The sequence below is a fragment of the Mandrillus leucophaeus genome, unplaced genomic scaffold (genome assembly GCF_000951045.1).
Source record: "Mandrillus leucophaeus isolate KB7577 unplaced genomic scaffold, Mleu.le_1.0 Scaffold690, whole genome shotgun sequence".
Classification (NCBI taxonomy): Eukaryota; Metazoa; Chordata; class Mammalia; order Primates; family Cercopithecidae; genus Mandrillus; species Mandrillus leucophaeus.
Genome location: NW_012107475.1, coordinates 1925832 through 1940111, shown reverse-complemented (window position 1 = coordinate 1940111; position 14280 = coordinate 1925832). Strand labels below are relative to the sequence as shown.

Sequence of the window (14280 nt, the reverse complement as noted above, 5' to 3'; positions counted from 1 at the left end):
GTACTTGCCAAAACCTTATATTTATATTCATTTCAAATGAATTAAAGAAAAACAGCTACAATTAATTAAGACAAGCAAATAGCAGCAAAGGTGGGCTTGTAGTTCTAGCAGTAAATGAAAAAACCTGTCTGTTCTGTTCATACGTTATTTCTCTATGGTTCTATTTCCATTGTTTTGTTTTGTTTTGTTTTGTTTTGTTTTGTTTTGTTTTTTGAGACGGGGTCTTATGCTGGAGTTTAGCTGGGTGAACACTATTCACTGCAGCCTCGACTTCCCAGGTTCAAGTGATTCTCCCACCTCAGCTTCCCAAATAGTTGACTACAGGCCTGCCCCACCACACCCAGCTATAAAAGTAAATCTTTATACAGTAACAAATGATTACTTGTGTCACCTTAGTGGATGAGCTAAATTCCTGCTGTAAGATGTATGTACAAGATGCTCATTTTTTATTTTAAGATACGCAAATAAAAAAGGAAATTGTAAAGTCTGGAGTCCGTGGTCTGTTGTTATAAAGAAATAACTGTTAGGAGGGCTTTAGAATTAAAATATGTAAAGACTCACCTCTCATAAACATTATCTCTTCCTTTGTAAAAATAATGGAAACTATTCTTCTAACTTACTATACTTTCACTATTTAATCAAAAGTATTTCTAATGGCCACGTGTAGTGGCTCATACCTGTAATCCCAGCACTTTGGGAAGCCGAGGTGGGCAAATCACTTGAGGTCAGGAGTTGGAGACCAGCCTGGCCAACATGGTGAAAACCCATCTTAACCAAAAATACAAAAATTAGCCAGGTGTGGTGGTGTGCGCCTGTGATCCCTGCTACTCGGAGGCTGAGGCACAAGAATCACTGCAATCGGGGGAGGCAGAGGTTGCAGTGAGCAGAGATCATGTCACTGCACTCCAACCTGGATGGCAGAGTGAGACTCTGTTTCAAAAAAAAAAAAAAAAAAAAAAAAAAAATTCTAAGCTTTTGCCATTGAGACTAGCCTAACTGCATCTTCTAAATGATTAGATATCATGATAATAAAGTACCAGAGGGTAAATAAAATGCTCTCCAACATATATTTGGGGAAATGAAAGGAACTAGTGATTAGAACATAGATGTAACATGATTAAAATCAATTAACAAATGCATTTATTCAATCAGGCAGTCACTCCCTCATTATGAGCTCCTGTTTTACACCAGACATTAAACTAGGTATAGGGACTTCAAAGATTACAATATCTAGTTCTTGCTTCAAAAGAGCTAACAGTCTATTGAAAAGGCGTTGTAAAAACAAACTAAAGCACTAGAGTTAACTTTTGACATGGAGTTACACATAAAGTGCATAAATAAAGGACCACACATATAAAATATCTGGAGGACTCAATACAAAAGGTAACAGAAGACCTGAAAATTAGAGTATGAGTAGGAATATGCCAATCATTCAAAAAAAGGAAGGTGGTTTAAACAATGAAAGTATCCTCTGCTAGAACAGGTGATACATGATGAGTAATGACACATCAAAGGTGAGATGAGAGGGTGGCTTGGTGGAACAAGGAGTAAGCAAATATGAGGCTGGAGGAGTTGGAAAGAGTCAGATCATAGAAGGCTTTTTAGGCTTGGCAAATGAGCTCAAATTACACCTAGTAAATGATGAGAAGCCATGAGCAAAGTTCTGAAAAAAATCATATTAGAAAGAAGGTGAATGTAAGAGAGAGATGTTAAGAGTAGGGCTTCAGTGAGGGGGCTATCACGAAAGCCAGGGGAAAGATCATAACTAAGATAAAGCTCTGGGTTGAAAAGATGAATGTAGTTAAGAAAAAATATTGATACAGTAAAATTGACAGTGCTTAATGATTTTTGAGGTGAAAGGAAATGGAGATAGCAGTTGGTGTCCAGGGTTAAACTTCTAAAACAGTAATATCCCTATAGAAATCCAAATGATATAGTCAACAAATATGGTTATTATTGATTTGTGTAATACATTTATATTATCAAGGAAATATGTGGTATTATCTATCAGCACAAGAAAAAAAGTATTAATAATTATTACAGGTACATTGGTATGAATATGCATATGTATATTGGAACCACTGGGAAGTATTTCTGGGATATAGCTAGACTGTTTAAAATGTACCCCTAGGTGTTTGTATCTGATTTGATTGTCTTGACCTGAAATTGCTGTAAACTCAATAAATCAATAGTAAATATCACTATCATCAGTCTCTGATTGACAGTGGTTCAAAAGTGAATTCTCATCCTATAGTAGATGTGCTATATAAAGGCAGACGATGCCAAGTCAGAGGACTGGGGAAGATGTTATCTGATTTTGTAGTAAAGAACGGTAGTAACGCTCATTGAAAGGTATCTGCACACCTCCAGGAGCATGAAAAGATGGGAACACAATACAGAATGCATAGTATGGAAAGAGCTTTATAATAAGGGGTTCATGTCTGGGAAGTTCAGAGCACTAACTGGATGGTATTGTGTGGGAATGGAGAAAAGTGGGATATCATGTGTTCAAAGAAACCCTCATGTGTAAAGGAAGAGTGTTGTGCTTTATTTCTTCCTCCTTAACTAGATCAGGCTTGGAAGTACCATGTGAGTTGGTTTCTTGGTTGGGTTTATACCAAGTGAAACTAAAAATTTTACTGAGTTACTAACATTAATATCTTTAATATGATGACCCCAGACTGTAGAGAAAGAAACTACAATGGCAAGAGAAGTGGTTTTGTATTCAGTAGTAATTTAACTGATAAACAGTTATCTCAAAGGCCAATTAAAATCCTAACTCAACTAGAAAAACTCTTATGAATCCAATTTACTGTTTCCTTTTATAGCTCAAACATGAAGAAAGGATGTCAACGTCTGAGCACTATGATCTTACACAATGGCAAATGATTATGATACTGATAATAACAGGTCTTGTTCCAAGTACTAGAGACTTTGCTGATAATCCTATTTCTTTATGGAACCATAGGGAAGAAAAGAACAAGAGATACATAAACACTGAGATCTCATGAATTGACTGAAGGGAATGTTGCCAATGCCACAATGCCAGGCTATAATTCTTTTTTCTTTTTTTTCTAACTAGACTCCTCTTAATTTACTGACTATATTCATGGTGGAAACAGCCTATTAATTTCTTTTCCTAAACATTTAATGACTTGTGAAAATGCTTACAATTTTAAATGGAAAAGAAAAAGAATACTTACGTAAGACATAAATACGCCTACATTTTAATACAGAACTCAATTGGTTTTATTTTAATAATCATGTGCTATTTTACAATTAAGAACATTATATAATGAAAATATTTTATGTATATATATATTTTATCTTGGTATAATGTTATATGATGAAAAAATTTTTAAATATATTAATTTTTCAAAAGGGAAATTACGAAAACAAAATAGTTTGCATCTATTTTGAAAGAAACCTTTATTTTAATGACAAACTTCGTATCTACTTTATATTTAAGAACTATACCAAAGGGAAGAGTATTGCATGGAAAATTCTTCTAAATAACTCAGAAACCATGGTTTATATATAATGCCCAGGATTTTTAATAGACACATTTTTTCATCAGTCCATTTTTATTTTAACATTTTTCCCCTTCCAAGGAATTATCTGCCAGTTCAACAGAGAAAAACAGAAGAGGAATAGACTCATGCTTAGAAAGAGAGAACCCAAATCTGTAATTCTCCTAATATCCTGTCTCTCTTTCCATATCATAGAGGTTAATTCTCTCCAAGATCTTCTGCCTTGGAAATTAATACATCATTCCTTGTACTTATCTGTCTTTCAATAGTTTACATAAGTCACCACAAATTAGGGATTCATTTCAGGATCTCTTCATTTCAGGAGATGACGTGTAAAGTCACAGAGGGACTCACATAGCTATACAGAGAGTACCAAAGTAAAATTGAAAATTTTTTATGATTCTGATACATAAAGGGGCACACTAGTCCTTGAACTCATTTATCTGTGGAAGTCAATATATAAAAGTGTAAAATTGTCCTAATATCTACTGATTTACTTTTCCTAAAACCATTTAATAATGGTATTGAAAATAAATAATAAGATATTCATCCTGAAATCAAAGAAATGTAAAGAAAGCTATTATAGAAAAAGCATATAAAAATTTTCACATGATCATAACAACAATTTAAAGGATAGTATACATTATAATATTAAAAAATCACATTGTCTTAAGTTTCAAAAGTTTGATTCACCATTTTTAAACTGGTAATAAAATATAACATTTATAATTTTTTCTAGTTTGCTTTTTATTTTAAATCTGGCTCCACTTTGAAGGAAAGTATTTTCATTTTTAGTTATTTAGGTATTTTCCTCTCAATAAAAATTCTCAAATATATTATAAGTTAAAACTACTAGAACTGGTCAACTATCTCTACATGCAATAAAGCAAAATTTCCCTATATTGTTTCTTTTAAAAAAATTCATATGGATATATTTTCAAATTCTAGTAGGTGATTTTTCTCACAAACAGAAAACAAATGTATTTTTTGTTCCATCAGAAAGTTGATGCCTTTAGGCTAACCATTTCTTCTTTACAGTCTCTATGAAGGCTCTCAATTTGTATTACAAAACCTTCTAAGGATAAAAAATCAGAGTTTCCTTTTATCCCTACAATATCGAAAACATGCTTTGAAGCCCATTGAAGTAATTAGTGGAAAAATTATAATCATAATATAAAAAGCTTTTCTACATGTAAGGATAGAGGACGTTTTTGTTTATAAATTCTCCATTTAGACTAATACTCATTAAAAGCAGATGGTAATTACCTATGAAATGTAAATATCACCCCACTGCTAAGCTATTTCCTTAATTATTGTGATACTTTGGTCTGTAGAAAAATGATTTAATAAGAAAACATCAGGTATTTATGGTTTTTAAAAATAACATGATACATACCTACCTGGTCTGATAAAGCAGCCACTAGCCACATTTGGCTACTACAGAGCAAATATGACTGAAATGTGACTACTCTGAATTAATATGCATGATGTCAAATACATACCATCTTTCAAGGACTTAGTATAAAAAAGAATATCAAATGTCTCAGTCATAATTTTTATATTGATTACTTATTTAAAAATAATATTTTTACATAGTGGCTTAAATTAAACAAACTAATAACATTGATTTTTACCTGTCTTTTGGAGGACACGGTATAAGAAAACTTAAAATTACGTATGCCTTGCCATTAGATTTTTATTGTAAGCACTGGTATAAACAATAGCATAAACAGCTAAAGTTGTTTAGCATAAACAATGAAGTTATATAAGAATATACCCTTCTTTTATAGTTTATGCAATAGTGCATCTTCTAGAGGTTTAAACTGGGACTTGAAAATTACAAATGTGATTATTGATTAGTCTTCAGCCTTAAAGAGTGAGTAAGCTCATGGGAGAATTTTGTGTGTTCTGTGTGACATAAGTCATTTATATAACACCAGATATCAGAAATCATCATGTTGAAGAGTATTCATATATTGATAGGTGAGATCAGAAGGATAACTATCAGATTAATGTCTTCTTTTCAGTCTCTCATTTCTTCCATGTAGGGAACTAACTTTATAGAAATTCCTATGTTGTAGTACCCTGGTGATAATTGTAACGGCTTTTGAGACACTTGGATGGAAGCATAAGTTTTTCATACAAAATTGAGTTTTAAAATTGTTAATAAAATTATTTGCGTTGTAGCTCTGAGATTGTGCTTTTAATATCAAACAATTAAACTGAAGTTTGGACCCAGAAGTTAATATGTATGCAATACTATTTAGAAACACACAAACTGATCTTTAAGTGGGTATTCATACCGTCATAAATCCATCCAGCAAACCTGAATCGGGTTTCGGAGGTGCCTGCAATCGTTCCATTGACCACTTTTCAATGATGGAGGAAACTTGGGTATTTTCTGTATTTAATATTCTGAACCCTGTCATATTAACACCACTGTATCGGTAGGGCTCAACATCAAGAGCAAAGAGGTCCTGAAAGACAAATGTTATTGTGTTGTTATTATCGACAGAGTATCTTCACAGGCATGTATTATTGAAATAGTCACTTATTTTTGGTTCCCTTAGATCACTTAACACCATCGTGTCAAGTGATGTTACACATCAGAAATCACCAAGATTCAAATAGACTGTCCTGATGCTTTGGCATTGCAGATATATATGCTCTGGATGTAAAAATCTATGTATATATTTTATTCTAAATCTACTAGTGAAACAATGGGCTCTTATTAACTTACATCTAAGATTTGCAATAGTTTTCTGTGTTTAGGATAGCTTGCCCTTATTTTATGTATTAATATTTTACTTTAATTTTTTCTATGCCCTGCTGCCTCGCCTGGTTATTTCTGTTTTTAAAATTTTGTTTTGCCAGTGTTTCTTTGTTTGATTGCTGTTTTTAGAAAGCAAGTCACAAAATACGGCTTCTAACTAATGAAAACTATATGAAAGGTGTGGAAAAAATGTTTAGAAGGCTAGCCTTTTTGGTCACAGAAACAATGCAGTTCCTTCATTTCATGTCTCACACCTAGGAACTTCACCATAAGTTCCCAATAAACACTTTATGTCTGTTGCCCTTTCTAGTCTGTATATAGGGAATGTTCTTGCTCTGCCCTTTAGTTTTCCCAGGAGATATGAGGCCAAAGCTATCATGGGAATGGATACCATCATGAAAACATGCAGCATGTGGAGTTTTGCCCTCTTTCTAGTTGGTATAGCTGACCCTCAGAACTTACAGACAATATTGAGAATCAAGGCAAGATTAATGCCATTGGTTCTGTGAACAGCTTGCCTCAGACTCATACAGCTACACAGGCTAGATAACAGGAATACAATTCAATGGAGAGCAGCTGGCATTGGCCTGAACTGTGGTCTGTGCTATGAAAAACATAGGAATCTTTAGGTTTTTATTTTTTAATGTTTACAATCTAGCCAAGGAGATAGGATATATTCAAGAGGTGAATAAATAAAGCACGGCAATATATGCTAAGTGGTAGAAGAGTAGAAATCATAAGTGTAAAAGAAGTCAGAAGCAACACAGGTCATTTTCAATTTTTATGGTCAAGAAAAACTTCACAGAGCAGATACAATCTTAGCTGTGATGAGGCTCAGAACATGCTACCCCCAAATATGGTACTTGGCTATAGGAAATTGAGAAGACACAGAAGCAGGAAGGTCACTCTGTGACTTTATCCCACCTTTCTCCCCTGAAGTGGACCATAAAAGAATTCTCTGACCTACCTCCACAGAAAGGAAGTCATAAGACTCTCATTCTGGAGGGATCCAACTCTATACCTGTAGGTCATGAAGAATCTGAACAAATTGGCCTTGCTAAGTTTTCTGGATTTATTGCCATTAGATCATAGTCTCCCTTTGTCCAATAATTTTCCTACATAGCTGACTACTCTTTATTAAACCAAAGCAAAAAAAAAAGAAAGAAAGAAAGAAAGAAAAACAAAGAGCTAGATTTTCCAATTTCTTTGAGTCTTCATTTCTGATGGCTTTTGTGTCACATAAAATTTATATTAAATAAATGTTTATGTGTTTCTCTTGTTAACCTGTCTTTTGTTTAGAGATCTCAGCACTGAACCTCAGGATGTGTAAGGAAAAGAAATCTTTTCTACCCTACAGTTGCCATTAAAGAAAGACTGGGCTATTGATTGGCAAAAAGAGAATTCAAAGTATGAGTGGAGACACAAAAATTAGAAGACATAAAACCTATTCAGTTCAGCTCATCAGAACATCAGTTCAGCTATAAATGAGAATTCCTAAAGGAGAATAGTAGCAAAAGGAAATGGGAAAGTGTGATTAGGATCACAGTATAAAAGGCTTTCAAATGTAGGCCTATGAGTTCTATGTATCCTAAACTAGTTGTTTCGTTTATTTTGCTTATTGAGAGGTACTTTTGATTTCCCCAAAATTTTATGCTTATGCTGAGGCTGAGTTGTAACAGCACTGAAATATCTATCATTTGCTCTCACTTCCTCTCCACCCCCAACACTAAGCTTCTTACAAGCTGCAAAAAGTTGTCTGCTAGGAAATAAGATAGAGACATGCCAGAGCCAGCTTTGCTATTTAAAAGTAAAATACATCCTACTGCATGAATAATCTCCTTTGGAAGTAAGAGTTGTCATCACAGGAAGCTGTTGCAATCAATTAAATTTTAATAATCTGATCTGGCAGTTTCAAGACTCCTAGAAGCAAGGACACTAACTGGAAGAATTTCAAGTTAATGGAGAAAACATTGGTTAGACTGGTTATTATGGGAATGGAGAAGATAGATGCTAGAGACAGTACAAAGGAAAAATCAGTAAAATATTGTTATGACACAAGAGTCAATAAAAGTGTAAATTTTTAAGATAATCAAAAGAGGGGTCAATTCAGAGGACACTGAAGTTTAAATATTTTGAAATTAATGGCACAACAATTAAAATTGTTTTACAGTATACAGTAATTCATGAATATTACATAGAACATTTAGACCTCATTCAAACAAAGATGATAACTGAGGCTCTAAATATAAACCAGTTCTGAAGAAAATAATTGAAGAGAAAATAAGATTGGATGAAGTCCAAACTTGGAGATACTCTCATATTTAGGACATGCGGAAGAAAGAATTAGTAGAGACAGCTGTTTTACAGAGAAAGAAAGGTCAGGATAATGTATTGATAAAGAAATGGAGCTAACAGTAAGTTTGATATAGGCTAAAGTCAGATTTTCACACAAAATAAGGGGAAATTGTGTGGTGGGTATGTGAAAACAAAATATAAAGGTAACATTCAATTTGCTGATGGCAAATTAAAGCATACTGACTTTTAAGGAAGTCTAACGAAACATAGGCAAAAGCAGATTAGAAAAGTTAATCTACTGAAAGGACAGCTTCAGTACATCTGATTTTCAAAAAGTGAATAAAGCTGAGATAACATAAGAATTTGTGCTTTTCTTTTTTCTTTTTTTTTTTTTTTTTTTTTTTTAAGATGGAGTCTAGCTCTGTCGCCCAGGCTAGAGTGCAGTGGCACAACTTTGGCTCACTGCAACCTCCGCCTCCCAGGTCAATCAATTCTCCTGTCTTAGCTTCCTGAGTAGCTGTGACTACAGGCATCCATCACCAAGCCTGGCTAATTTTTGTATTTTTAGTAGAGATGGGGTTTCACCATATTGGTCAGGCTGGTCTCGAACTCCTGACCTCAGGGTAACCTCCTGCCTCGGCCTACCAAAGTGCTGGGATTATAGGTGTGAGCCACTGCGCCCGGCTGAATTTGTGCTTTTCTAAAGCACTGATTTCTCAGGAAACTAATTTCAAGATCCATTATGTTCTGAAAGTTCTCTAAAGTAACATAAAAATAAGACATGCAATATTTTGAATTGATATCTGAAATGATATTATTTCAAAATCATCAACTTCTATTAAGAGCTATCCCCTCTGATAATAATTTTGGTGGGGTCTTATCAAATTAAAATATAACTGCAAAGCACTAAGTCATAATACCTCTTACTAAAAAACCTATTTTTCATCTGAAAAAGTCGTAATAATAAAATTCAGAACATTTTGTTTTAATAAAGTACTTACCAGAGTGGTAAAGATGTAATGATAGTATTCTGTCATCATTCCCATAGCTAATGCCTAAGAAATTTAAAAAATATATATTATTGAAGGTATATATTATAGGAAAGACAATATGTCAATAATTCAAGTGAGAACAAAATATGGATGTGATAAAGAATCAACCCACAATATTCATGTTACATACAATTAGGTTAAACTAAATCTTTTCCCAGTAGTTAAAGATTAGTGGTTACTGAAGGAATTTCTGAAGCAATCCTCTAGATAGAAAAGCTATTAGTTGAATGTTTGCAATTGTAAAGCTATGGCTTAACACATTAAAGAAGGCATTAAATTTGACACAAAACCTGAAATTAGCACATCTTAATTTGTTACATTCGTAATGTCTTCACTACAAATACCCTAATGAGGAACTTATTTTATTTTAATGAACAATATTACTGAATTAGGAAAAAAGTGGCGCAAAATACAGTGCCAATAGCCATTTATTTTAGCTCTTTAGAGACATTTCCATAGCATTAATGAAGGAAATGTAAATTACCACTCTTATTTAAAAAGTACATATAATTAAAGAGATGTTTTTGTTGTTATTAATAAACTAGTCACAAATTACTGTGTTTTATTTCACTCTTCTACAGTCCTCATCAGTTTTAGACTGTCAATCTTAAAAACAAGGACTTTTGGGTTAGAACTTTCAGTTATAACAAGTGTCCATGTCATTTTCTCTCTGAAAATAAGAGAATGCTTTTGAAATAACTGCTTATCAATGAACAGCAGTTGGCAAGGATAATTAAAAAACAATGCATTTTTAGTTGAATGAAGAGTTCTTAGTAGGAAACAATTATTCTCAGGTACATCTAACAGCCTTCCACAACCCACTAACTACAAAAACTCATTTACAAAGTAGCTGCCTCAGCTACATTCTGGGTATAGAAATTAATGGGCTAAAAAAAAAAAAAAAAAAAGAAGGAATAAGATCTAGTATTTGATAGCACAACAGGTTGACTATAGTCAATAATAATTTAACTGTATATTTTAAAATAGCTAAATGAGTATAAATGGATTGTTTGTAACATAAATGATAAATGCTGGCTGGGTGCAGTGTCTCACACCTGTAATCCCTGGACTTCGGGAAACCAAGGCAGGAGGACTGATTGAGCCCAAGATCAGCCTCAGTAACATAACAAGACTCCATCTCTACAAAAAAAAAAAAAAAAAAAAAGGAGTAAAAAAAAAAAAAAAACAGCCAGGCATGGTGGCACACGCCTTTAGTCCCAGCTACTCAAGAGGCTGAGGTTGGGAGGGTCACCTGAGCTCCCAAAGTCGAGGCTGCAGTGACAGAGCAACACTCCATTTCAAAACAAAGAAACAAACAAACAAAAAGCAGTGATAAATACTTGAGATGATGGATATCCCATTTACCCTGATGTAATTATTACACATTGTATATCTGTATCAAAATATCCCACATACCTCATAAATACGTACACCTACTGTGTACCCACAACAATTAAAAATAAAAATAAGAAAAGCATTGTGCTCGTAAGTCGGCATTAACCAGTTAGGTAGGATAGAATTTGTAGTTCTGCAACATGAGTTCTTTAAGAACAAACAAATATTTGTGAAAAATGTGGAATGTATAAAATATGTTTAAAAAGGGAGAAACATTGGTTAATGAAAGGTGGCATCAAAGAATTGAGCACAGGAAATATAGGTATCAAATTACCAAATAATATTTCTTGAATGAGTAATAATTATATAAACCAATATTTGGATTAAATTTTCATCTCAAGCAAAATAAGACAGAATTTTCCTTATTAAACACAAATCTACAATATCATATTTGTAGAAGGCATTCATTGCTCCTGATGCATATGTTCAGATGGCTCCCTATCTCCAATACCATTCAATGACAGCTCAATATTATGCTTGGCATTTTTTTTTTTAATCCATAGGTATAGAACTAGAGATAAAGGTAAACGAAAGAAATAATGATTCAGATGTACAACTAAAAATAATACTTATATAATGCTTAAAATGTGTCAGATACTATTCTGAGCACATTACATATTTAAGCCTCATAAAAACTCTAGAAGTCAGTCCTACTATTATGTTCATTTTACAGGTAAGAAAACTGGGACATGAAAAGAATGAATAAACTGTCCAACAAAGTGAGACGGTGAGTAAACTTGGACTCCCAGTCTCTAATGTGGAGTTTGGAACCTATGGCATTTTCTGAAGTGGTGTATTTCATATTCCCATAGATGTAGAACACTCCATGCATTCTAAAATTTTTGCCTATTCCTTCCTTGAAAATTTGAAAACATGGACGTCTCAGCCAAGGGCATCAAATTTTGCTTTGGTATAGGGGAAGGAGTTGAGGAGATGGTGGAGAAGAAGATGATTTGTTCTGACATATATATTTCCAATGGCTACAGGTTTTTTCTTCATCACCTTGAGAAGAAATCTATAAAGGTAATTGAAGTCTGTTTCTGGCTTTCATTGACCTTCTCTCAGCTTTTGATTTTGAAAACAAAGATCAGTTATGTGCTGTGATATATGATGTAGAAAACGCTGGAAGGCCGGGCACGGTGGCTCATGCCTGTAAGCCCAGCACTTTGGGAGGCCAACGCAGGTGGATCACGAGGTCAAGAGTTCAAGACCAGTCTGGCCAAGAAGGTGAAAGCCCGTCTCTACTAAAATTACAAAAAATCAGCCAGGCATGGAGGCAGCTTCCTGTAATCCCAGCTACTCAGGAGGTTGAGGCAGAGAATTGCTTGAACCCAGAAGGTGGAGATTGCAGTGAGCCAAGATCTCACCATTGCACTCTAGCCTGGGTGACAAAGTCAGACTCCGTCAAAAAAAAAAAAAAAAAAAAACAACAGTTGGAGGTAGAAATAATAGTTATTTTTGATTAAGTACCTACATTGTAACCTTACTCAAAAAAAAAAAATGAACAACAGGAATACTCTCTTAAAAGATTAGTTAATAATTTCCAGTAGGAATTTTTTTTAATAACTTGCTCTGGACCTGCTTTTAATTATAGCATGTCTTACTGCTACTTTTAAATGAATTGTATGCACACTTCAAACACATTAGAGAGAATAAAATCAGCATCTTTTTATGCACAAACAATATAACAATTGCCTCAACATAAAAGTGGTTGTGATATCATCTCTTTTAAAAGAAATACTACAGATTAAATTAAAATCAAAATATTATTAGAAATCTCAGCATTAAGCTGGTGTAGTGTTAACAACGCTACATGACAAATTAACACATGCAGTTATTTAGGCACATAATTTGCAACCAGTTTATTTTTCAAGTAAGATCCAGAAATTATATTGCTCAAGGTCAACAATAGGAGGGGGGCCTATACGCATTTCTTCAATTTTTATTTTATTTTACTTCTTGCTGCTATAGGATTTTATTAGCATTTTCTTTTACATTTTTTCCAGGCTAAAAGTTTTTATTTCACACTCTCTGATCTAAACTTTGAAGTTCCTGATTACTATTTTTTCCCTGTGATAGAATGTCCTTGTGAGGTTTTACTTCAGAGCATCTTGGCTCTGCCCTAGGGTATTTTCTTTGATAAATCTGGATGGAGGTAGAATCATCTGCTATGGAGGTATGCATGCCAATTAGTGTACTCAACTTGCGTCAAAGGAAATCTGGTCAACCCCAAGCTCCACTCACTTTTAAAGCTTTCTAGCAGGAAAACTTCAAATTCTCTGTTGTTCAATAATTATTAAAAGCTGAATCAGTTTAAATTAAAAAGTTAAATAAATTATACAAACAAACACATAAGAATAAACTGATTATGACCGTTTCTTTTCCTGGATAGTCCTAATATTCATTTTTGGATGAAGCCAGACTAGCTGAAAGCTCATCTTTTTTTTTCTCTTCAACTCCTATACCATGTCTTAGGAGTTCCAACATCAGTGAATGTTCAGGAATCTCAGAAAAATTTCCCAAGTCACAAAATAGGACCCTATTAAATGCACTACTGAATTTCCTAGAAGCTATTTGCTTTCTTCTTGGTTACTAGAATAACTGGAAAATTCAAATGTGAGACAAAGTTAGAAATAATACCACCATAGTTGTGGTCTTCCAGTGCAGGACCTCAGAGGATGCATTCTCTATAATAATGTCACTCTGGCTTCATCTTAACTTTCATATTCTCATTTTACCTATATTCTAATTTTTCATCTACTGATGTCGTTAAAACTACATTTTTCTGTTATATGTATTTAAATATTCTATTATTTCTATTTTCATTTTGTAAGCAAAGCATGTTTGCAAAGAAAACATAAGAAAACAAGTTTAAAATAATAAATATATCTAATAGAAGGCAGGAAGCAAATTCGATTTTTAAAGCTGATAGGCTTCTCACCTTCCAGATAGCAAAATAGTCAGAGTTAGTTCTTTAGAGATAAGACAACAGATCATTTATATACTTACTAGAAGTCTGAAGAAAGCATACCAAAGCTCTGTCACTGAAATAGCTCAGTGCCACTCACTCCAGGAGTAAAGGAAAGGTCTCCTTTCCAAGCCTGTGTATTCTAACCATGATCAAGAATTGTTTGGGAATTATGTGAAACTAAATCTTGACTCTAGAGTTCAGTGGTTTAGTGCATTGTTTTATTCATTGCCAAAAAAAAAAAAAAAAAAAAAACAACAGTTGGAG

The 14280-nt window shown here is 33.6% G+C and overlaps 1 protein-coding gene across 2 annotated transcripts in view; it reads right to left on the bottom strand.

Moving 5' to 3' along the window:
- Nucleotides 1–14280, bottom strand: part of GRIK2 (glutamate receptor, ionotropic, kainate 2) — a 747114-nt gene that overhangs the window by 436942 nt on the left and 295892 nt on the right. For both annotated transcript variants that reach the window (XM_012002617.1, XM_012002618.1), the window contains 2 exons: nt 9600–9653; nt 5834–6007 (listed from right to left, as the gene is read on the bottom strand). In XM_012002617.1, the coding sequence (XP_011858007.1) occupies nt 5834–6007; nt 9600–9653 (228 nt within the window). The remainder of the gene's footprint in view (nt 1–5833; nt 6008–9599; nt 9654–14280) is intronic.